The sequence below is a fragment of the Dicentrarchus labrax genome, unplaced genomic scaffold (assembly GCF_905237075.1).
Source record: "Dicentrarchus labrax unplaced genomic scaffold, dlabrax2021, whole genome shotgun sequence".
NCBI classification, from domain to species: Eukaryota; Metazoa; Chordata; class Actinopteri; family Moronidae; genus Dicentrarchus; species Dicentrarchus labrax.
This window is the reverse complement of record NW_026136724.1, coordinates 10810617-10834986: the sequence shown is the minus strand read 5'-3', so window position 1 is coordinate 10834986 and position 24370 is coordinate 10810617. Positions and strand designations below refer to the sequence as shown.

General features: G+C 40.9%; 4 protein-coding genes across 9 annotated transcripts; 2 read left to right on the top strand and 2 right to left on the bottom strand.

The window, feature by feature from the left end:
• Positions 1-616: 616 nt before the first annotated feature.
• pnpla8 (patatin-like phospholipase domain containing 8) lies at positions 617-10036 on the bottom strand. 4 transcript variants are annotated; one of them, XM_051392870.1, is made up of 11 exons: positions 9919-10036; positions 8539-8606; positions 7459-8455; positions 7064-7213; positions 6753-6904; positions 6431-6525; positions 6167-6338; positions 5979-6036; positions 5541-5735; positions 2157-2352; positions 617-1988 (listed from the first exon to the last, which is right to left on the bottom strand). In XM_051392870.1, exons 3-11 carry the CDS (start codon positions 8431-8433, stop codon positions 1714-1716), a joined length of 2268 nt encoding a protein of 755 aa, XP_051248830.1. In that variant the 5' UTR covers positions 8434-8455; positions 8539-8606; positions 9919-10036; the 3' UTR covers positions 617-1713. The 4 variants fall into 4 exon arrangements, with proteins under 4 accessions (XP_051248830.1, XP_051248831.1, XP_051248828.1 ...); XM_051392871.1 differs by lacking the exon at positions 9919-10036 and adding an exon at positions 9063-9196; XM_051392868.1 differs by having other exon boundaries at positions 7459-8606.
• Positions 10037-12627: 2591 nt separating this feature from the next.
• On the top strand, positions 12628-15886 carry avpr2l (arginine vasopressin receptor 2, like). Its single transcript, XM_051392887.1, has 2 exons — positions 12628-14716; positions 14885-15886. Exons 1-2 carry the CDS (start codon positions 13894-13896, stop codon positions 14962-14964), a joined length of 903 nt encoding a protein of 300 aa, XP_051248847.1. The 5' UTR covers positions 12628-13893; the 3' UTR covers positions 14965-15886.
• Positions 15887-16877: 991 nt separating this feature from the next.
• Positions 16878-19719, bottom strand: LOC127359130 (THAP domain-containing protein 5). The gene is made up of 3 exons (XM_051392883.1): positions 19446-19719; positions 18933-19119; positions 16878-18576 (listed from the first exon to the last, which is right to left on the bottom strand). The coding sequence occupies exons 1-3, from the start codon at positions 19529-19531 to the stop codon at positions 17812-17814; spliced, it is 1038 nt and encodes a 345-aa protein (XP_051248843.1). The 5' UTR covers positions 19532-19719; the 3' UTR covers positions 16878-17811.
• A 341-nt stretch (positions 19720-20060) lies between these two features.
• LOC127359134 (dnaJ homolog subfamily B member 9) lies at positions 20061-22781 on the top strand. Of its 3 annotated transcripts, XM_051392889.1 has the most exons (4): positions 20127-20175; positions 20356-20394; positions 20546-20788; positions 21324-22781. In XM_051392889.1, the coding sequence occupies exons 3-4, from the start codon at positions 20572-20574 to the stop codon at positions 21803-21805; spliced, it is 699 nt and encodes a 232-aa protein (XP_051248849.1). In that variant the 5' UTR covers positions 20127-20175; positions 20356-20394; positions 20546-20571; the 3' UTR covers positions 21806-22781. The 3 variants fall into 3 exon arrangements, with proteins under 3 accessions (XP_051248848.1, XP_051248849.1, XP_051248850.1); XM_051392888.1 differs by lacking the exon at positions 20356-20394 and having other exon boundaries at positions 20061-20175; XM_051392890.1 differs by lacking the exons at positions 20127-20175; positions 20356-20394 and adding an exon at positions 20182-20318.
• Positions 22782-24370: the final 1589 nt, after the last annotated feature.

Genomic DNA, 24370 nt, shown 5'->3' with positions numbered 1-24370 from the left:
TACCATGTATAAATTTGTCTTAGAAACACATATTCTGCCATATTGACAGCTGTCAACATACACACAGGATAGTCTCAGTTTTTACCCACTGAAAAGATCCTTCTAGAGTAAGGCCAAGTGTAGGTGCACACAGACATGGTGAAGCTGGTATTTAAAAAAAAAAAAAAGGACCATCAATCTATCAGTCGAAGCCTGTTACAACTTTGACAGTTTGAAACCAGGAGTGAGGCCTCAGTCAAGTGAAATACTTGACACATTATTCTATACCTTTCTGACATCTGTCATTGTTGTGGAGGTTTGGAGGTAAACCTCCTCGTGGCGTATTGTTCACGTTGATTGGGGTAACGTCAGTTTGACTGGGAGGAATGGTGCTGTGGAATTTCAGTGAATCTTCAATGGGATCAAAACAATAAAAGCAGAAAATCAATGTGTGCAATTGGAAAAAAAAAACAATTCATCATAGGAAGACGCATGGCATTCCTTTGTGACAACTCTATTGTGGGGCTCTTTGTGATGTGTGTGTGGCAGCAGAATGGACAAGCAGATAAACATGAGTAACATCAAACAACACATGTGGCATATATTCCCATTCTCAGACATTAAAAGAAATAGTAGATCGCTCAAAAGAGAACCAAATTTATTTTACAGGTTTTATTTTTTCATAACATGTTTTTTTAGCATTCCACAAAGCAATGGGGGGGGGCAATTAGGAGTCTGACAAAGTAAAAAGTGTGTCAAATCTATAAAGTGTGCGACAACAACGGCCACGGCTGAGGATTTCAGGCTTGAGTGAGGTTAAAGGCAAAAGATTCATACTGAATACTGGGCCACAATGGAGAACATGCTTTGTTACCAACAGGAAAACACACATTCTGATACTTTCTTATTAGTATCAGAAGGGATGTCAGGGTGGCTGTATGTGCCAATACAGGACAGTAAAATTATGCATCAGCAGTATGTCTTTTGTCATATTTTTAAATTCTAGCAAGAGCACTCAAATAACTCAGAATTACTTCAAATACTATTTACATTGTCTTGGTTAAGAATGACATTTTACAAAGTGCATGAGGTCTTTCTTCTGTACAGTGTTAGAAATAGGCAGTCAAGTTTATATTCCCATTGTGCAATCACATATTAATTTTAATATATTCAAGTTACTGACAATGCAAAAGAACAGTCTAATTTCTTTACAAAATAACTAGTTATTATATAACCATTAATGTTCCATAATATGGTGCCACATTACTGTTTTTGTGCATTCATCCAACCAACTCTTTTAGCCAGCTTATAATTCATATATTTATGAACTTCAGTACACATACAGTATTTCCTTTGTCTGAGTCTAGTGAATGATTTCATCATCGTCAAAACAAAAAGTATTATTCTGTCTCCATCATAGACTCATTCTGTCCTACAAAGAACAAATTACATCACATTTGTAATTCTACACTATTATTTACTGTATTGTCTTTTTTAATAAATAATCATAGTTTTACATTTCAGTCCTTTTAGTGTTAGGTAAATAATCAAACCAAGTGACTGGATTATTTGTTTTTTTACTCTGAATTGACTCTCTGGATGCTTAAAAAAAAGTGTCCAGTTTGTTCCCTTTCCCTTTTCAACAGTTAAGCTATCAGTTCTTGAGAGTTTTTACACTCCGTGTCCTCTTACCTTAAACTCTCTCTCGTCGTCACACTATTGCCAGACCAGTGACTACAGCTTGGAGACGAAGGGGAGACCCTCGTACATGTCGGCTTTGAGCTTGCCCCACTCAGCCAGTCTCTGGATGGTGCTCTTCTCCTGGCCCAGCACGCTGGCCGCCTTTCTCAGCTTGGCCTCGTTGCGCTCCAAGTAGCGTTCCCCCTCGCTCTTGAGGAAGTTCAGCTTCTCCATGCGGTTCTCGTTTAGCGGGATGTCCTCGCTAATGTAGGGGTTGAAGCGGAAGTAGGTGTCGGGGGGCAGGAGAGCATCCAGCATGGTGTGAACCTCTGAAATAAAGATGGAGGCCGGAGCCATTAGCTATTAGTTGGATAGTAGTTAGTCACAGGAAATTTTGTAAAACAAGACTGGCTGTGACCACATACCTCTAATTTGGGGCTTATAAATAACTGTGTGGGACGTCAAACACATACAAGCAACATTTTGTGTGGTCTTACCCTCTGTATCGGTGGCACTGCTGATGACGTTGGTGAGTTTGGCCTTGAGGCTCGTGTAGGTCGTGCTGTTCTTGCCCGCCGTCTCGTACCGCCCAGTGCCGAGAGACAACACGCACTGCAGTGGCGTGTTAGGCCACAGACTTTTACACTCGTGGATGGCCAATGCTGTGGGGTTGTTGATTAGGAGTCCTCCATCCTGAAGAAGGAGACAGGTGGGAAGGGAAAAGGGATAAAGGGAAAGAGAACCATGAATAAAATGAAAAAAGACGGCCAATTACCCTAAAGTAACCCAACTGTAAGGAAGTCAATGATGTGTGTGTGAGAGTGTGACTGTTTTAAAGTTAATACTGCATCTACAAGACAAGAACCAAGTCAGATCAAATTAAAATCTGTCAGCCAGATTTCTGTGTAAGAAGCATGTTTATGTCATATTGCCAGAGCAGCATTTGCCTTTTAAACCAACAGGCACAAAACTGTAAAGTCACCTTCAGCATTTCATCAGTCAAATATGCTTACTACCCAAGGTTACTGCACAAATAGGACACTTTGTATGTATACAATGTGCCTCTAGGTTTAATATATTTGTTGTGACAGCCTGTAGGGGACAAATGAGGTGAAGTGAACAAGCTGTCCCAGAGCTACACAGCTTTAGGCTGGAGGAAAAGAAGCTCCCTGGCCAGAGATGTGCTGCGCTGGCAAACAACCCTGTTTATTCAGAAGTAAACAAGTAGGAAAAGCTGTCTTTTCAGCAGCTATCCGCAGCTAAAAGAAGTCATTTTCTTGAGTAATTTAGTCTGGAATTTAGCTATATAAAGAGTTTAATTGCTGCATTACTCTGAATTGATACAGCATATTGTATTTCAGTATTCTAATCTTGACTGAATTCATTTAGAAGCTAATCACAAATGATGTGCTTGCTTTTTAGTCTCTTTTTCACAACATAATGTTACTGGATTCATGAAAGAGTTGCTGATCTAAATGAAGCCAACAATGAGAGAAAGAGGACAATCAAGCTGAATGGATGCCTGGACCGATTTAGCGCTAAACACTCAGTCTTTCCCCAAGTCCAGTTTTGGACTCTATCCAGCCACTGAAGTGATTATGGCTTGGATTAATAGAGGAGAGTGTGGCACACAAGAGGTCCGGTCCTCCCCAGCAGAGCAGGAGTAAAGGTCATTTCCATGCTTCTAAAGGGGGTGGGTGGTGGAAAAGTATCCAAAAAGCTTAAATCCTCTCCTTCTTCTAGGATAAAGCAATCAGAAAATGGCAGTCAACGACAACCAATGCAAAAACAAACAAACAAGTTGTAAGTACCTAGAATTAAACCTTTTTTTCTTCGCCTAACTAATTTAAAAAATAGACAGCTTTAATGTCCTTGGATTTTGATTTAAATAACTCTCAATCAATCACTCGGCTGCCCTGGTATCATTATGGGACAATACTGCCTAAAACATATCACTCTTAGACTAATAATAAAGCTGTTTATCCTCAACTGTAAGCTATTGAAACAGTGGAACACAGTTCACACTCTTGAGACAGCAGGTTAATTATGCAGCTGCTCCTCAGATCTGACCCTTCACCTCTCACCCCGAGGTCTCACCCAACTGAATGACATCCAGCCTGCGTGTAATCACAACAAAAAGCTGCTAAAGTGCAGCATCATCACACAGGCAAACAACTGGATATTGCTTTAATAAAAAAAGAAAAATAAAATAAAAACTTAGGATGAAATATCTAGATTTGTCAATCTATTTTGAGTCTGTGAATGCATCCATCGCCACTGTGTATATATCTGTGTGTATTTATGTATTTCTGGTGCTCTGCAATGGCAGAATTTTCCTGAGAAATATCACCTCTAGTGCTGAAAACTAGAGTAGGAGTGAGACCGGTGGGTGGAAGCGGTAGCTCAACTGTCGATGAAACACTATGCAGCTCCAAGAGGAATGTAGAGAACAACACGAGCGCACATACATACACCACTCATTCACTCTCCATCTTTCCATCCCTGCTGTCATCCCAAAGTCCATGGGAAAACAAACAGATACTTGGAAATAAATGGAAATTCTGCATTGTTAATACATTAGTCAATCACACAGGTTTTCCGGGTAAGAGGTTTCCATTACAGTTGATTCTTTGCTTAATTAAGAGCTGGAAAAGCTTGGGCTCAGGCAACGAACTAGCAGGCCTTTTTTAATTCAAAAGAGGAGAACCAAGGATATGATCAGTAAACATGCAGAGTGCTATTGGAGATAAGTATCTATTATTGACTAAAACATTGGAAAAGGCTGGCTACTGGGACTCTTGCATTAGGAAATGGCAGGGGAAGAGAAATACTTGTTAGAAACAGGGACAAGGCTAATTTAGCCTAAGTAGGTTATCAAAATTAAGCTAAGCCTTGAGCATAATTGCTGCTCATAAAGACCATCTAAAGATATCTGGCCTAATAATCAAACTTCATAAAATAACACATTAAAGGCGCTCTGCGATAGAGCAATATAAAAGATTAGTAGTAGTAATAGAAAGTAAAATACATGCTACATAAACTGTAGCCATTTATCAGATGCCTTAAAAGCCAGATTTTCCTTCAATTACCACTTACTTAAACCTGATCTACCATTCTTGAACCTAATATTTATTATAATTTATTTAAGCCCTATTGGATAAGCCATAAGAAGAAGGAGGCCTAGGGGGCACAGACCGGGTCCAAGGACTATCTCTCTACTTCCATTTTATTCTCTTCACTTTCTCTCTCTCTCTGACTCTTGACAGCCAGAAGAGAGAATGAATCAATTAAGGGACCGCCTTCAAGGTTACAGGTTTGAAAAAATAAAACAAATCTACACACATACCCTTGATGTATACACACACACACACACGCACACAGAGTGCAGTGTAATGCTCAGTGCTTCCGTCCTTGGCACTAGGCAATGCAGCGCCACAGTGAAGTGTATTGATTGGTATGGTTTCAAGGAAATGACTCTCTCACACTAAACTAGAGCTCTAAGAGATGTGACATTGTTGCGGCGATAGGCACCACTGTTGATGCAAACTTGAAAGAAAATCATTATCAGAACATTATTGATCGTGGACAAAATAAAACCTAACTCAGATGTTTTATGCCTGAAAATTAAATTGATATGGTTTAACACTGCGGTAGTCCAGGGAAACCAGTCTGGATAAAATAAATGAGTCAATTCAGGGTTTTTGACAATAGAAGAAGAAATCTATTTTTTGTGTTTTATATTTTATCATTGTTTTGGTTTAACACACCTTTTAAAGGTAATGTATTATAAGTGCTTTTCATCTATTCTGCAATCTGTGTCATTGCTAACCTCCTTCTGCAAATATAGCATCTCCCATCACTCTCCATGTTCCATGTTGTACCTGATGGAGGTCTTTTCCCAGGACAAATTCCTGGAAGTAGCCCGGGGCAGCAGACGAGGCCCTGATAGCCTGCCACATTTTGTGTTTGCAGTCTCCAAGGTAGTGGGATCTCACTCCTGGCATGAGTCTGTAGTTCCTAAACACGAAGGCCTTCAGAGGTAAACCCCTGTTCACAATGGCGCTCACTGCTGACACCTGGTGGACATACAAAAGGGCATTTTTTACAGAGGAACATGCAAAGTCATCTCTATTTTTCAAGCACCTCAGCAAGCTGATATTTTTCTGTAGTTTAAACACAATTTAAGTGTTTTGCTGCGCAGTGGAAGAATAAAAAAAAATAAAAATAAAAATACACAAACATCCTCAAATAAAATTGACACATGCAAAAAATTAAGCGTTAATCAAGACAGTATAGAGCTAAAAAGATATGTGACTTACTTTAGGGCAGTTTGGGTCCCTGGCACTCTCAATCATATGCCCCTCACCCATCCTTTCCCTAAAGAAAATGCAAAAACTGATTAAAAATACAGACAAAATAGACTACCTCACTGTCTTTGAAATCAAGGATGGACGAGGGTTGTGAAGGGATGGAAAAAAGGAGGGATGAGAGAGTACTGCAGACTAACTTGAGGATGTTTTCCCATATTTCGCTGTCATAGAAAGCATGGCTCCATCCCATTTTGACAGTTCCAACAATGACGTTCTGTTTGAAGACGTCCGCTCCCAGCTTCCTGTACATCTCCTCGCACTCCTCTAAAGGGATCTGGAAAATTCCCAGCATGAAGGCCAAAATGGCACCTGAAGCAGAGAGAGAATAAGTGTGGGCTGCATGTTTGTATGAAAGGTGCTATATAAATAAAGCTGAGTTGAGTTGAGTGATGACAACGTACCTGTGCTGACTCCACAGATGTAGTCGAACAGTTGGTGGATTCGTTTGCCTGTCAGATTCTGAAGTTTATGGAGAGTCTGCAGAGCCAGCAGTCCCCTGGAACAAAGTCACAAGCTTTACGAACCAGGACTGAAAACATGCAGCTCTTATATTTGACAGCTGGCCTGCAATGAAAGCTGTTACATGGTATTTCTCCGTAGTGTAATATAAACCATATTAGTTCCCATAATTTCTCACTTGTCAATCAAGCAGTGGAGCCAGTATTGCGACTTGGTTTTATCTGGACTTTTTGGCGTTTTGTTTTCCCCACGAAATAGCTTTACCTTGTTCCGCCTCCATCTATGGCCAGAACTCGAATTCCTCTGCCTTTGACTGGTTCGGTGTAGCCAACCAGGGCCAGTGCTTCTCTCACAGCAGACTGAAGAGGAAGGTCTCTGGCCTGGCGCAAACGCAGCAGGCAGGGCAGCACTCTCTCCTAAAAAGGTCACAATTACACACAAACATACTGACTGCTTAATGTCCCACTTACAAAAACATGTAACACACACTTACATGTAGGACTGTGCATCTGACATTAAAGTGAACTGCGGCATACATAACAAAATAAAAAAATAAAGAAAAGATGCACACTGACCTTTACAGCTACTCCTCGTGTCTCTGGGAACTCCAGGAGATGACAGCTGAGCTCCTCCACTCGGGTGATGAGGAGCTTGACATCAGTGACTCTCTGTAGGCCTTTAACTAGGGCTCTGGTCCTGTTGTCTACACTCACCCTGGCTATTATCTGTATGACAAATATACACCGTGTACAAAACATTAGGAAAATCTGAAAAATATTTTCTTTCTTTAAAAATGTCAATATTTTTTTAATGCCTTTATTTTGCCTTACAATTTCTTAACCATAATCCTTGTTTTTAAACATACATAAGCTAATTTAAACAAATTTGAAGCCATCAATAGTTAAAAAGCTCAAACTATCTACCACAACACTGATGCATTCAACATTCAGTCTGAGTCTGAGCACCTTACCTTCTCTCTTTGAGTCAACAGCTGTCGCTTCACTTTCTCCTCTTCACTCTCTGTCTTCTCTCCTGCCGTGTCCACAGTGGGCTCTTCCACAGCGACTGCTGAAGACTTCTCTTTTTCAGCTGCGATGCTTTTGGAGTCACCTCTGAATTTGGGGACCAGGGGTGCGATGTAGCTGCCAACAAATGCCTGAACACTGGGCCGAGGGTAGGAAAGATAGTGGGTGAAGCCTTTTTTAGGGGATGTAGCAGGCGCGGGAATGGACTGAGCTGCACTTTCAGTTGCAGGGATGTCAGAAGAGGGTGTCCCTACTGGAGGACTAAGCTTTTCTGATGGAGATGGAGGAGGTGGAGAGGTAGTGGGTGCTTCAATACTTTTAGCCTCTGCCACTGGAGACAAAACAGGAATGTGGTTGCGAGTTGTTTGAGGCACAGCACTGAGAATGGGCTCGGAAACAGGATCATCCCCTCCTCCGGGCTGCTGTGGCAGCGGCGGCGGCAGCCTGTTGTCACCTTCTTCCACTGGTGTGCTGGTACCAAAGTAAGTATTGATGTGCTGAGCCAGAGTTTTGTAGGTCTCATCCATGTTAGTGGACAGACCTGCTGGGTGAAACAGCTGCATAGTTTGTTTCGCCACGTTCGAGGAAGAGCTCGGAGCAGACACATTTGTTGCTGAAGCTAAACTGGATGTGGACTTCTTTGTGGCAACAAACGGATTTTCTGTAACTTGCTGGCGTTGCTTGTCTGACTCCTCCTCTGCTGTGCTCCTCTCGCCTTCTTCTTCTTCTTTCATGGTGGTTTCAGGAGGAGAGGCGGTAGCTGTATTAGAGGCTAAGGTCTCTGCTTTGACCAGGGCCTTTTCCACATGGGTGCTGTCGACTGTGGCACTGCCAGGCTTGAAGCGGGAAAACTTGGAGATGAGGTCTGTGCTGCCTACTGCCTTGGTGACGCTGTCGAGCGTGGTCCTGATTCGCGACATGCGTTTGCTGGCTCACTCTGAACTTAAGTGGAGAACTTTAAGTTATTCAGGAAAAGGATTATGCTTAATGTCTGCGTAAAATGATGCAGCATGCTGGCAGACTACCTGCCATCAGCTACAGGTGGTTTCAGTAGAATTCCATTTTGGAAATTTACTGCTTGTTCCAATTTTTCCTGAAAAAGAAAAAAAAAAGACACACAGCACAAATTATTTTTTAATAGAAACATATTTTCATAGGAGAAAACATATTACACTGCAAATGGAAAGTGGGCCAACAGAGGGCTCCATTTGACACCCTATCCATCCTGGTAGCCATGGAAACTGTTAGAGCAACAAGAGCTGATGCGAACAGCTTTCACAAAATAACAACTTAAACCCCCTGATGCCATGTCTGATACTGATTGTTACAAAGACAAGATTGGAGAGGACCGACATTCATTAAATATGAATTTCACAACAGAGTCAGCGCTTCTGGTGAAAGCTTTGCTGGACAGACACCGCCGCACTGTCATGAAGGAGCAGGTGGATAACTCCGCCGACAGTGAGACGACGAGGAATGTAAGCTGGGTTGCTTGCAAAGACTTTACAGTCGAAGTGGGGAAAAAGCAGATTGGGGAGTATATTCAAACCTGGGAGATGCAGCCCTGCTGGCTTTACAGTCTGGACTTCCTCTACTCAACCGAGGAGGAGCATGATACCTTCCACCACTACCGGGCCCGCTTTAGTACCCCGACCCCGCGGAAGCCGATTCAGGGGACAGCTAGCGTCTACTTCGTCGTGGACATATCTAAAGTCAAACCCCAAACTCTGCCCGTGGAGGTGCTCTTCGTGGTGGAGTCCAACAGGTTGGTGCACACACCCGGGAGGACCAGGTTCAGAGAGAAGTGGCTGGCGGACGTTATTGAGAGCAAGACTTTGCTCCAGAGGGCGGTGGACCTTTGAACACCCAGGAGGGGAAGATTTCTCCGCACTAACTCACGTTAATTTAACTGTTTGCTGGCTACATTATATACCATTAAATCCCACAGGATGGCTGTGACTTGTCTGTTGCCCTAACGAACATCAACCCACTTTTAAATAATAGAAGGTAGCTTGCTGAAACATGGATATAAAACGAGCTGACTAGTGTTATCTAACAGTCTGTTATTTCATTAAAGTTACCGCTAGCTAGTTCCGACTTGTACGTAACACAGTGACGTTAACAGTTCGCTAAGCTAGCTTTAACGTTAAAGCACATATTAAATGTTTCCAAGACAACGAAACTGTCTGTGTTAACTACATAATATGTCTAACACATTTAGCTGAAGGAACAAACACCTCATGGCCATGATGTTTTACCGCTAGCTCGCTGAACAGACAGCTGACAATGTTGTACACTGAAACTCGTTACATTAGCCGCTGTTAGCCCAGCGTTGGCTAATTTAATGATGTCAGTTTGTCGAAGTGTACGCAGTGTCACAAAATTAGCAAATATCTTCTTCTTACCATACGAAACAGAGCCGGTTAGATAGGCTGCCAGAACATTTAATTCAATGTGCCGCTGGTACAATACATGTATGAGTGCTGGTGACAAAAAAAATAAACAGGAAGGAGAGAGGAGGTGACGTAGTGCCCTTCGTTACAGTGCAATGCTTTATTTGTGCCACTAGATGTCGACAAAACATCTTTGAAATATAAAGAACATCTATTTAAATACAGAGAATCCACAACACGGTATGTGCAGTGTAAATAATAACATGTTAATGCATGACAATGATGATTTGATAATCCTATTGTTCTGTGGATGTGGTCTGGGTTTGCTCTTTCAGCAACATAGCCGGCAGCAGTCATTCTGTAAGCATTTCAGCACCATGGAGAGCAACAGTTAATCCATTTGTCATAGTGAAATGAACATCATGGTTACACCAGTGCATTGCAACATTATAAAACATGGAGTAAAATATCTTGGTGACCATTTGTGTCAGAAAATAAAAAAACCTGAATCTGTCTGCCTAATTGAGATGTTTAGGCATTAGGCATTAGGCAAGATCTCATGCCCTGTTTTCCTTAGCTTGAAGTAATCAATGATTCAACAAAGTTAGACTTCAGACATGGAGAAGCCATTTGTCTGTTTACTTGGGTCATGATTTGTGACATAAAAAGAGGGACATGTCATGTTGAAAAGGTTTTTTTGAAATGAAATATATTAGAGTTATTTAAATCCATTTAAGCGCTATGAATACTAATGCAGTGCACAATTAACGGTCCCTCTTTCTCAATTCTCATATACACTCCCCACTGTTTATAATGACTTTAAACTCTGTGCGGCGACACAGTAGTTAAGAGCCAATGCACAATTCTATTTAAAAGGTCAATTGCTCTCAATGATTCACATACTGCACTTCTGGCACTCAAGATGAATCAAAGCCAACAAGATTTGTGGTATAACATCACCTAGCTTGTGTGGGCCTGATGTTCATGGTATTTCAGTGCTTGGAGTGCCATAGGTTGGTATGTAATACATTTTCCATCTGCCAGATCCAGCCAGAGGGCTGCCCTGGTAAAGGTTAGTGGAAGTGCTCTTTCAAAAGGATCTAGTTTGCATGGAGGCGATGAAACACTTATTTGTGCTGAGAATTTCAGTTGAAAGAAACTTCTATCGAGAGGCAAAGTGGCTGGAAATAGAATCATCGGGTGGTAACAATTATTAAAGGTTGCGTGTGGGAAATAGGATGGTTATTGGCCTACTCAGGTCAGAGTACGGTGGAAAGAAAGAAAAGTGTCACTTTTACTGAGAGTGCTAACAGTGCAAAAAATGTCTCACGTCTCTGTAGCACAATATTATATTTATTTATACCATTGTATCATACAGGCACAACATAATGGCATGTTCAAATAGAAAGTAAGTTTATTGTTGTGTCTACTATTGCTATTGCTTTGGAAGACCTCCAGCTCTTTCATGTACAATATGCAGAAAACAAAAGGGATTGCGGCTGGGTGAGTGACAAGACTAAAACACTATAATCTTTTTCTGCTTTATGCCCACGCCACCCTACCTATTGTGTAAGATGAACACCCTGCATAACCTAAAGGGATCATGTAATTTCTTTCATTTGTCATGAGTGAAATGGAGGCCACACAACTTTTGTTCTCACTGCTCCAACATGGAGATTATACTGTATATGCCCCTGGCATCTAAGCACAATTTAAAAGTATTTAGAAAAAAAATAAAGATACATTGACAGCAATTTTCTGTATGGTGTATGTAGTGGTGCTGTAAAAGAACACGCCACAGATTTTAGACATGAAGGTTGGCTCATGTGAAAACTATTGTAGCATTATGATCTCTGTGACTCTGAGAAGTCTGAAAAAATTACCTTAATGGCGTCATCAGGGTTGTTTTGAATCGGGTTTGAAACAATTATTTGACACAACTGGGGGTATAAAGTTTGAAAGATGTCGGCATTGAACAGACAGCCAGGGTTTAAAAAAAAAAGTTGAAAGTTGCATTATAGGAACTAAAGAATGAAATATAGAACAAAAAAATGTATTTCATGAGCCCTTAAACCTAATGAAGGAGTAGCCTTTTAATTAATATTTCACACTGCAAGTTCAGCTGTAAATACATGTTATGTGTGTTGTTTGACAGCCTTCAACTCATATTTCAGGTGTCTTATTTGGTTGACTGTTTAACAACAGTTTAAGCATCAAGGTTCAACTGTCATGATTCTGCGTATGTATAACTGTCACTGATCCAACAACCACCTAATAGGGTTTACTCATTCCCACTCCTTTTACATACAAAATAACTCTTTCTGTGTACTGCAGTGCATCGGCCTTAACATCGGATGGGCCACACACACACTCTCGCCTTAAGGAAAGTTAAGATGTTTGACAGTAGGACAGCTGTATTCAGTCAAGGACAATATTTGACTAGCTTTTCTGCTGGCTCTTATATTTCTTTCTCTACCTCCGTAATCTAAGTGTCAGGGCTGTAATGGCAATTCCTATAGTGCAATTACTATGAAGCCCACCCCCAAATAAAATCAGTGGAGTATACCATTTGTTTTCACAAATAAGATGCAAAAAATTGAATGGCATTATTAAAGGTGACCTTCTATTCTTTCCTTTATTTTCTGTCATACATTATGATCAGCTATAACATTATGAGCCCTGACAGGTGAAGTGAATAAGTCCAGGCAGGGTCAGCTAATTGGACGGCTAGCTGCACGGCTGAATGAGCTAGTACTAGCAGTAGTTAGTGGCTATGGTAGCTAACCCCCAACAACAAGTAAAGATCTCTATTCATCAGAAAACTCTGAAGAAACTCAAACAGCCAGAAGACTGGGAAAACCAGAAATATGTTCTTTATAAAATATGATCCTGTCTCATCAAAATCAAAGTTGTGTTTTTGTGTTGTAATCAGTGAGGCCTGGCACCCAGAAACACTTCCCTTCGGCAGCAGCTATCATTTTTCCAACTCTTATCTTACTTGTGATCTGATAAACACTAAATTCATCAAATTCAGTGCCCCATGTTGCTATTTTCCAAGCTAAGTTACTGTAGCTGTCATACACCATCAGCACACCAGCAAGAGGATGAGGAGGTGCTCACAAGAACTGGCTGCTCCCTTTTGGCAGGCATCTGGAAGTTAGCCAATCAGAAGATAATGGGCTTATATGGTGCCTTAAAGAGACAGGCGTTAAAACAACTTGTTTCAGACAGGATGAACTGAGGGGCTGAATAAGGGCCAATATAAGATAAATAAGGAGTTTTTTAAAAACTGTGAATTATGCAAAGTTAATCGAGTGCGGTCCCAGAATAGAAATATAGAGCTGTAAATTAGCACAATAGGTCTCCTTTAATCTGGGATCTACTGCGATGAAGAGATGATGATCATTTACACACGTAGTTTGACATTTAACATTCTATTACATTACTAAATAATACATTTGAATACTTACAAGTATGATCATTGTGGTCTAATACACACATTGGCAATAGATCTGATTAACATTGCTGAAACAATTCTTTGGATCTGAAAAGTAAAGTTAAGATGTATAATAATAGAACATAGATATTTTGATTACCTGTTAAAGGGCCATGTGAAGATGAATTAGAGATTAATATTGATGATTAATTAAAGTTCAGTTCATTTCACTTTGCATTTAGAGGTTTTGGTTTTGAGGATTAGAGCTTTTTAGAATTTATTTTTTATTTGCATTCTAGTCTTGTGTTTATTTCTGTATCTCGTAAGGCTGACATTGACATTCAGTCGCCACTGACCCCCCTCACCCCTTCAAGTGGATGACTTTCCCTTCTCACAGCCACCACAGTCACTCACACCACACACGCGCAAAGAAGGAAAATGTCGAGACGTATCTGCGCCAACACTGCAATATTGCAACTCCTGGAACATGCAACGTTGATTGAACCCTGAAGTTACGGGACCAACAGGACACATCAGGAATTTGCGCTTAAATGGATCCCAGAAGCAACAGCTCTGAAAAGGCACCAGATGAGGATGGAGAAGTGCATGGACATTTTGCGCTCATCAGAGCTGGGATTTTGGGTTTGATTTTTGTGCTCGCAACATGTGGAAATCTCTTCTTCTTAGGCACACTTTGGAAGAAGCGAAAAAGAAACACGAGGACCCAGCTGTTCCTACTGCACTTGTGCTTGGCGGATCTGGTGGTCGCATTCTTCCAAGTCCTACCGCAATTTCTCATTGAAATTACGCACAGGTTCCGAGGCACAGACTTCCTGTGCCGGTCCGTAAAATACTTGCAGGTGGTTGGGATGTTTGCCTCCACGTACATGATGGTGGCTATGACCATAGACCGGTACCATGCGGTTTGTAAGCCGATGGTTTCCTTCTTAAAGGGTTCATTTAGGAGATACCTCTCCATAGGCGCAGCGTGGCTGATCTCCCTCGCCTTCAGCTCTCCTCAGCTCTTCATCTTCTCTCTCCAGGAGGTGGAGGAGAACCAGTACGACTGCTGGGCGACATTTATAGAACCGTGGGGGAGCAGGATCTATATCAGCTGGATCACCCTGTCGGTGTATGCCCTGCCTGCCGTCATTTTGCTCTATTGCCAGTTAAGAATATGCACAACAATCTACTTCAACATGAAGAGAAAGGCGCTGCAGGCCAGGCGCACGGGCACGAATGGGGTGTCCAACGCGAAGTTGAAGACTGTGAAAATGACATTTGTGATTATAATGACTTATACGGTGTGTTGGAGCCCATTCTTTGTTGTGCAGTTATGGTCTGCATGGAGCCCCAGCAGTGCGCCCACTAAAGGTTCGTCCAAATGCTGTCCAGGAGGTCCCCATCCAAAGGACCAAAGATGCCTGCCACATTATATTTAATGTCACTGTGGTGTGGGCCCACCTTATACATTAATAACGAATGAGATATTCTTCAGAGCCAGTGTTCAGTTGTTTACACATTTCTCTCTTTCTCTAACAGGTCCAGTGTTTGCAATCATCATGCTGCTGGCCAGTCTCAACAGCTGCACCAACCCTTGGATATATCTCTACTATAGCTAAAATCATTTTTAAAAAAAGAGGCAAAGCTTTATGAACTAATACTTATATGGATGTTTCATATCAAGGCATAGATACAAGCCTGGGCCTGATGAAGTCTGGATGGGTCATCTGGATGAGGATACCTGACACCCAGAAAACCCCCAAAAAAGTTCAGCATAGATCTTGTGTTTCAATCTGTGTTAGCTGTTGTGTAATGCTCTTTCATGAGCACTATGGCCACAAGCAAATTTGTAAAAAATAATAAAGAGGACTGAAATTCATTGTGTCATCACTTTCATGCTACAAATTCTGACTGTATATGAGTATTAGATTGAATTTCTGTTGGTATTTTACAGTATTTTGTGAGTTAATACTATGTTTTCAATGTTCTGACAAATAAAACATTAATTGTGCATTAAAGAAAACATACTGTATATGTTTTTGCAGAATAGTTTACAGCTGTGAAACAAGCTAAGACATATTCCTTGTTTAATGCATATTTAAATATGGCAGCGTAAGTATCTTTTCCTCCAGGAGTAACGATACTTGCGCAGAGCACAACACTGTCTTTCATTCAGTTCTGGAGCAAATTATGTGCAAAGCCTTTAAAAAAAATACCCATTAAAAAGCCACACATATTTGTACTTATTTTAACTATAATGTAAACTGCACACATGAGCTACCCGCATCGCTTCCTTTCGCTTTGCCTTTTTGTATGATCACAAATAAACACAGCTATTCCTGATTTTCAATCTAATAAATAAATAATTTTTTGCCTACAATACGTAGAGCAGCATTTGTTTCGGTAGCAGAGATGTAAAGCACCTGTTGGAATTTGTTACTACTCTGCTCCTAAAGAGATCATCTGAGGAACACAGTGAGATTAAGTGTTTTCATTTTTGAAAATGCTTTTAAAATGGACATTAATAAAAAGACGGCTGTATCATCTTTTGCTCATTTTATCCTTGCTCTCGTTCTATTATTATCATTTTAATCCTTATTTCCTTTTTTTATTGATTGTGACTTTGGTAATATTGCACATTTCCAGACAAAGACTTGTCTTATTGCTTCACTGTACTTTGAGACCTGCACACTTATCTCTACAGGATTTGGTCAATGCCAAGAGATCTCATCACAGTACATTAGTCCCCTAATGCACTGTGATGACGTTTTGTTTTCCTGACAAGAGGTGGAGCAACAGGCTTACAACAATTTCATTTCATTACTAATTTCGAGAATCCATTCTCTTAATCCTTGCTGCAGCGGAGGCCAGTGTCAGTCTTCACCAGGGAGGGAAATGTGTCATCCTATAACCTTTTAATGTAATGCAACACCCTGGAGTCATTTTAAATTGCACTTCACAAATCCTTTCATGTGTGCAATTAATCATTTTGTAATATATATTTGAAAACTAATTTAGCCTCCCTTCTGCCTTTCTCTCTCTCTCTCTCTCTCTCTCTCGCACAGCTGGTGTGGAAATCTAAAGTGTGTTAAATTAAAGATCTTTACTCCACCTTCAGCATGAGTGTCTACTGCCTTTGTAGCCTAATTAAAGTCTCAATGTAACGCAGTCACGTAATGCTATGCTCAATGAACAGCACAACAGGTGTTTTTATCTCTTGGACAGTTTAATCCTATTTTCATGTGGTGTGGGTTCAAAATATGATGTTTTAACATGGTCACAATCCGCTTTACACTGTTCCACAGATTCTGTGACAAGGCCTGCTACAGTCCAGATGCAGCCTATGGCGTATTTCATTCTGGAAAGCTGCTTCAAATAAGATTAGGTATCTCACTCGGCCAAAATACTATGATGACTAAGTCAGGGCCGTACGGTGGAAAAGTGGCAGATAAATCCTGCTGCTGGTTCATGTTCATGTCATTGTGGGGTTTAAAACAATCACAGGGGACATAGTGGACACAAACGCAGCCCCCAGAGTGGCACATGCTTTAAGAAACATATTTAAGGTACACTTTATTCTACTTCAAAGCAAATCCATCACTGGTTTTTCTGTAAAGCAGAATATTTTTTGAGTTGCAGGAAATTGCACAGAATGACGGGCAATCAAGCACAGCACAGAAATATAATGAGCCTCTGCTTCCACGGACATGATTGCTGGTGACTCCAGGACACTGGAGGCATTGCATGTACAACATGTGTGAATGATGTTGTTTGAACAAGGTCAAACAACACAAGAATTGATTTAATGTGTATCAACACAGCGAGAAGTAGCTGTTGCAGTCAAATAAATACCAAAGCTTAAGAGGAAACAGGCAGTTGTGAATCCAGGTATTGATTCATGGTGAGCCCATAAAAATCCCCATTAACATTTCATTTCAAAAAAAAAAAAAAAAGCACTTTTGCACCATGAAATGATATAATGAACCAAGAAAGTGTGATAAAGGCAACTGTCAAACACAGACCAGGGGATAAAATACATCAACGCTGATGGCATTGCGTAATAAAAGCAAAAGAGCCATTAATAAGTTAGGATACGGTACCGATCACTTCAGAGATCCAATTGTGTAGACACCTAACAGAAAATCTTGGATATGCATTTGTAATGCACAACAGAGAGCTGCAGAAAATCAAGGCTTCAGTTTGGCTTTGAACCACTTCCTGTAAAGACGGTCACACAGTGCCACCATGTGGACAAAAACAAATATACAACTGTAATATGGAAATTTGAGAACAATGTCACAGAACACTGAGCACCAATAGTTTTTATAAGACACAATTTTAACTGATGTGCTTTATATATGGGAGCATGTGCAACATAGCAGCAAAACTGACTGAATGGTAACAGTGAAAACACATGCACATCCACAATCCCATTTGGAGTCCATAGCTTGTAATTACTTGCAGAATCAGAGCAATGCGGATGATATATAATCTTCTAAAACTTTCTGCTTCTCTTTAAAAGCAGTACCGTCTCTCTTCAGGAGGGCTATCTCTGTCTCCAGATCATGGATTTTGGCCACGGTGCTCTCCTCCCTGCGATCCAGTTCCAAGATCTTTGCATGCAAACTCAAGATCCTACTCCAAAGCTGATCTTTGTCCGTGTCTGGTCTGCAGTATGAGTGTTCGTAAATAGAGATGTGCTCTCCCTCAGCGGGTCCCGTCTCCTCCAGAAAGCAGCCCGTGGGTTGGTCCGTGACCATTTCCACAGGGACGAAGCTAAAAGCCTGGCCCAATGCTGCTTGGAGGGCAGCTGAGTCCACGTTTGCCTCTCCGTCGGAGAAAGGGCCCAGTGTCTCACAGCATAACACAGTCACGGTGGAGTCAGCCTGCTCTTCAGAATTGGGCTCAATGCATGAGGAAAGTGCGAGGCAGGAAGCTGTTGGTATTCCAGTGTCGCCCGGTATCTCACAAGCAACAGTCTGTATCTCTGAGAGATTTGAATGACAGGAGATGTCAGTGTCCGACACCAGAGGCGGTTCAAATATCACCTCTGTGTGTTCCGCGACGGTGTTGTTTGTTGTACTCAAATGGACCTTTCTGCATGTTCTGCTCAAAATGAGAGGCCTGTTACTGAGAGGGAAGTCGATTCCTGTGGGCTTAATGTCAATATCTATAGTCCTGGGCTTTGCCTTGGGGCTTCTTTTAAAGGTTGTAACTTTTTTCTCACCATCCTGAGATAAAAGAAAATGTGTCTTCGTTAAATGGGATTATGCAACGGCAGCAGAGTAAGAGCACAATACTGTAATAGGCAAACTACATGCTTATAATGGAACTGGGTGGACAAAACATCAGAAATTCTCTGCAGAGCAGTATAATTCAGACTGGCACTGGTCAATCTCAGGCAACGCAAACAAATCATAATGAAGAACAGGCTGAATGCACACCAAAAACTCTCGATGGACTTTCTGTAAGTGAAAGTGCACTCTTTCACTTGCAGAAAATGTTGTCGCATTGGCTTCTGATGTGCACCAAGCACTTTCTTGGATGGATGATAAGACATAAAAAAAAAAACAAGACAGATACATACATCCTCAGTGGAGGGGAAAATGGTCGGTACAGCTGTGTTCTTCAGGTAGCGGATACCCCATCGGATATCGAAGCAGTCCTCTGTAAAATGCTCACTGCACAGGTACTGATGTCGACTCGGGGTCCACTCCTCCCGCTTCATGTTGTTCACCCATTTCTGAAGCCTGGGCTTGTCTTGCAACGGAAACCTTTTAGGTAAAAGAGACGGAGACGTGAAGTAAATGGCTGATTTGACACTGAATCAGTTTCACATTCAGCGTCACCTAACGTTATCATCACTCACATTCACTCCCACCGTCTCCCCTGGCACCATTACAAACAGCTGAACATGACATATAGAACAGAATAGGCTACTTCTGACATGCCATTATTAATATTATTAACGTCTCACTTCCTCTATCATTAACTAAAGGCGCTAAGGAAAACATAAACTAAGCAGTTGCTGCTAAACTAAACAAACAAACATTTCAACTCGAAGACACACCAGAAAGAAAACAAAAAAAAAAAAACATACGGATAGAAGCTTATTCTCTTGTTGTCTTGTCTAGATGCATTTCCCCCGCGGTTTCTGCAGACTTTGACAGCGCAGTACCGTGGCATCTCTGCAGTGAAACCTCATGAAAACGTTTTACACACACACACACACACACACGTTCGTGGCTAACATTTTTGAAAACACAAACCAGCTCGTAAACTGTCACTTCCGGGTTGTAGTACGCCTCACAGCGGAGATGACGTTTACTCCTTTTAATGATCAAGATAGTTAACGTACCATTTATGATTATAAACGGTTACACAGCTACGGGGAGGAAATTACATAAAATAAGATTACACAAATATATCATTTGACCATTCATCTCTTAGTTTATGAAAGACTATTCAGAATAGTACACATATTAACTAAATAATGTCATTTACAGGTCTGAAAACCAGTTTATGCCTCACACCCGAATCGATTATGCAAAAATAACAGAGCAAAGCGAAGACGGAAGTACACGCAGTTCTCTCTCTTGCTTGCATTCGGATTCTTTTCGCACTATCCCCGTTCTCCACGTGCGCACTGTTTCCACCAATCACCGGGCTCTGAGTCACTGTGTTAAGAAATTGACCAATAGCGTTGCGAGTCGTGGTGTTACGGCTCAGGAATGCAGCTAGTCAACAATAGTTAGCTTTCGTTTCGCATCAGCTGGAGCTGTTGACGGCGGAGAGAGGTATCCTCGGGCTGTTTGTCACTCCGTCTCCAGGTAAGCCTTCTCTTCCAGTACTCATCAACTTTATTTGTCTCGTCTGTCTTACGTGCAAATGAGAATAATTAAAGTGCCATTACAAAGCTTACTGAAAGCAGAGCTGATTGAGCTGAAGTTTTCTCCTTTATTCAGCTAAAACAGTGAGTTGTTCTTTTTTTTTTTTTTTTTTTTTTTAAGGCTAACGTCTCTCTGTTGAAACTAGCTAGCACATTAACAGTAAGTTAACAACGCCTTATCACCTAACGTTACATTCTGGCTACTCTTTGAATAGTTGGTGGCAAAATGTTGACTTTGGAAACCGTACTGTAAGCACTTCAGGGGCGTGTGACACGTCGTTAACCGAGCTGTCAAACTGCTCCCTTCACAGCCTCAAAGGTGCCAAAACCAGCAGCCATGGCCACAGCGCAGTCGGTGTTGCTTCTAGCAGTGCACATTCTGCTCATCTCCGAGTTCATCCTGGCCAAGAGAGACTACTACGACATACTGGGGGTGACCAAAGATGCCACTGAGCGCCAGATCAAGAAGGCCTTCCACAAGCTCGCCCTGAAGTACCATCCTGACCGAAACAAGGGCCCGGACGCCGAGGCGAAGTTTAGAGAAATAGCTGAAGGTAAGTGAGTCTCTGTGTCATCCCATAATGTGGGGCAGTGGGTAAAAACTTGTCTTTATTACCAGCTGCTTTGACTTAATAGGGTTTTTACCCAAGTCAGATTTTCTAGCATAAACTACCTTTTAATAATGATATGTTTATGGATTACATGTAAGTCCCTGTGAGACATTCCTTACAGTAATAATAACAGGTCTTGTTTGTTGTGAGGTGACATATGCTATCATGACAACAACTGGGTGTATCTACTGGCTCACTCTCTTTTCTCTAACTGGCCTCAGTAAAGAAAATCACACTGGAAAGGTCACTCATTTAATCTTAAGTGAAATTGGATTACATTTATAATTTTTCAATTTATGTTGACTTCAGTCTGTCTCATTATAATCTGATCTCATCTCCAAAATTCAAACATTTCTCTCTTGTTTCATAATACATAGATAATAAACCTGTCACTACTAAACATGTTCAGAAACCTTTGAGTGGCTGCATCACAGCAACCAACACAATGAGTGATGTATTGTGTCTTTGTCTCTACCAGCTTACGAGACACTATCAGACGATAAGAGGAGGCGAGAGTACGACCAGTTTGGTCACGGCCCGTCACCAGGGGAGGGCCATGGAGGAGGAGGGGGAGGAGGTGGCAACTACAACTTCAACCAGCACTACCAGTCCTTTAACTTCAACTTTGATGACATCTTCAAAGACTTTGACCATTTTGGTCAGCAGCAACGACACCAGCACCACTTCCACTCCCAGAATCAGGCCCACCAAAAGAGACACTTTGACAGCCACTTCCAGGCTCATCGGGAGACTATGAACAGACAGAGGAGGCAGTTTCAGCAGGGGGGCTTTGGCGGAGGACTCTTTGACGACATGTTTGAGGACTTGGAGAAGATGTTCTCCTTTAACACGCACAGTTCCAGGACTGAGAGCAGATTCCAGGGTTCGGGAAAGCAGCACTGTAGGACAGTGACCCAGCGTAGGGGGAACATGGTGACCACCTTCACCGACTGCTCCTGAGAGGAGCAGAACATGATGCTCTATGGGACACTGCTGGGTTTTGTTTCTGTTGTGGTTTTGGAATTGAGTGCTAATTTATCACTTGGAGGAATACAGAATGGTTTTGTGTGGCTTGTTTTTTGTAATTTTCTGTGTGTAATTTCCTTTTAGGAACAAATATCCAAGTTGGCCTGATAAACGGCTGCTTCCGAGCAATAACTCACGCACATTATTGCTGATAGCACGACATAAGTCTCATGCTGATTAAGATACCTCCCCATTATTTAGCTTACCGTGTTCATTATGTTTACTTGTGTTCATTTCTCATGATGGTACAATCTGTTAGACTCAGGTATGGCCTAAGGTTAAAAGATCATTTGAATTAAAAAGATTTTTTTTGGAGCAATGAAGCAATAAGATTTTGTCATTCTGCAGCTACTTAGGCCATACTGTTATTGTGCTCTTAACGTAAATCTTTTGCTAATGTAAAACCAGGCTTTGCTCATCTAAACATAGTATACCCTGGCCTTGTACATGTTATCTCTTGGTTTTTACTCAGTAGCTTAAAGATTACACAGTTTAAGTTTCACGGATGTTGATTTATAGAACTTGCATCAAATTTTGCTGTGAAAATGGAGCTACACAGAAGATGTGCGCAAGTTGGCCATTATCAACTGTTACCTCGTTTTAAGTTTCTTCCTACAGAGTTGCGTCTACCTTCACTCAGTCAGGGTGGGAAATCAACATCAGTCCTATGACAAATGCTGATCTGTCAGTTTCCTGAACTGATCATAACGTGCAATATTTAGCACCTTTTGCTCTTCATGTTGCCTATCTTTCATAGACAGTGCTGTGTAAATGTCATTGTCTTATGTCTGCACTTTGTGTGTGTGTGTGTGAGTGTGAGTGTGTGTGTTTGTTTGTTTGTATGCTGAGAGTGGCCTAAATGTTGATTGGTCGCATAATAGTCGGAGAATTAATAAAAAAGTTACACGAGCCTGAGTTTGTGTTTTGTTCTGGGAGAGGAAAAGTGTAAGAAATGCATAGTATTAATTCAAGTAATTATTATTATTATTACTATAATTTATTGTTTCAGTTACACTTAACAATAATCCAAATTTAGCATGAGATAATAGGTAACCATGGTTCCCGTGCATTGGGTTTGAAGATGCATTACACAAATATATCATTTGACCATTCATCTGTTAGTTTATGAAAGACTATTCAGAATAGTACACATATTAACTAAACAATGTCATTTACATCTTTACTGAAGATGTGTCAGTCAAGTTTTTCAGACTATATAATATTTGTCTGAGCAGAAAAAACAGTATTGTCACACTGTTGACATGACAATATATTTTTTTCTGCAAGTGACAAGACACAAGTGTTGTACAGCCAACTGTTGTTTAAGTTACACTGCTGATGACACAAATGTGTTATAACCAACTGTTGTTCAAGTTAAACTCCAGTAGAGAGCGTGCTTTCATAAGACAGAAGAGCAGAGCTGTGAATACTAGGAGAGCTTGTGAAGGGGAAGAAACCAGCCTGACGAAAACAAAGACATTGTGCGTTAGAAGCATCTAGATGAGTTATATGACGGCATAGAGAGGACAGTTATGTCTACTTGTATAGGAAGAACCGTAAAAAGAAAAGAGAAGTTTGTATGCATTTCCATAAACCTAATCAGATCAGAGACAGAAAAATGTGAATTGACAATTCATACCTAGAGAATATTCAACAGAAGATGGACTGATTTTACTTATTCAAGTGTCCTGGTGCCCAGTCCATATGGGCTTACAAGACACTAAAGCACCATCAGTCAAGATAATCACATGACAAATCATAATATACAGCTCCACAAACTCAAAAAAAGATGCATAAGATTACATTTTCATTACCAAAATGTGTTATTATGTTGGTTTACAGTGTTCTCTGTCTTAATTGCCATTAAGAGTCAACTCAACATTTCATGATGGGAGTGGAATTCAGTGCTCGAAATTGTATAGTTATTGTAATTGTATAATTGTAAAGTATATTTGTTAAAAATCTTTTCTTCTTTTCTCCTTCATATGGGAATAGCATGAAAGGGTAAATTCAACAACGCAAATGTATCAGTTAAATTATACCGTCTCAACTATGCGTAACATTTGACATTTAGAGTCTTTTAGAAGCTGTATTATTTGTAGTATATATTAAAATTTTAAGGAATGGCACATGACAAGGGGATAATATTTTGCCTTGAAGCAACCCAGCTGAATGTCCATAAGATCTGACCCCAAACCCATCAAACGTAATATAGAAAGAACAATACAATGCCAATCCTCTTGACTTCTCAAGCTGAAAAACTAGGCTGCTAAGAACTGGCTAGGAAAGGCTAAAGGATAACTATTACTACTTCATCAAGTGTCTGATAAAAAAATGTTTCCCTCAGGGCAGTTCTACACTTAGCTAAAGTTAAATAGCCAGAAAGATGAAGATGTGGCCAACTGCTTACCAAGCTGCACACTACAGCTTTAATGACAGCTGCAATTATAAAAAGAGGGACAAAGATGGCTGATCTTCTTCATGTTTTTAAAAATGGCA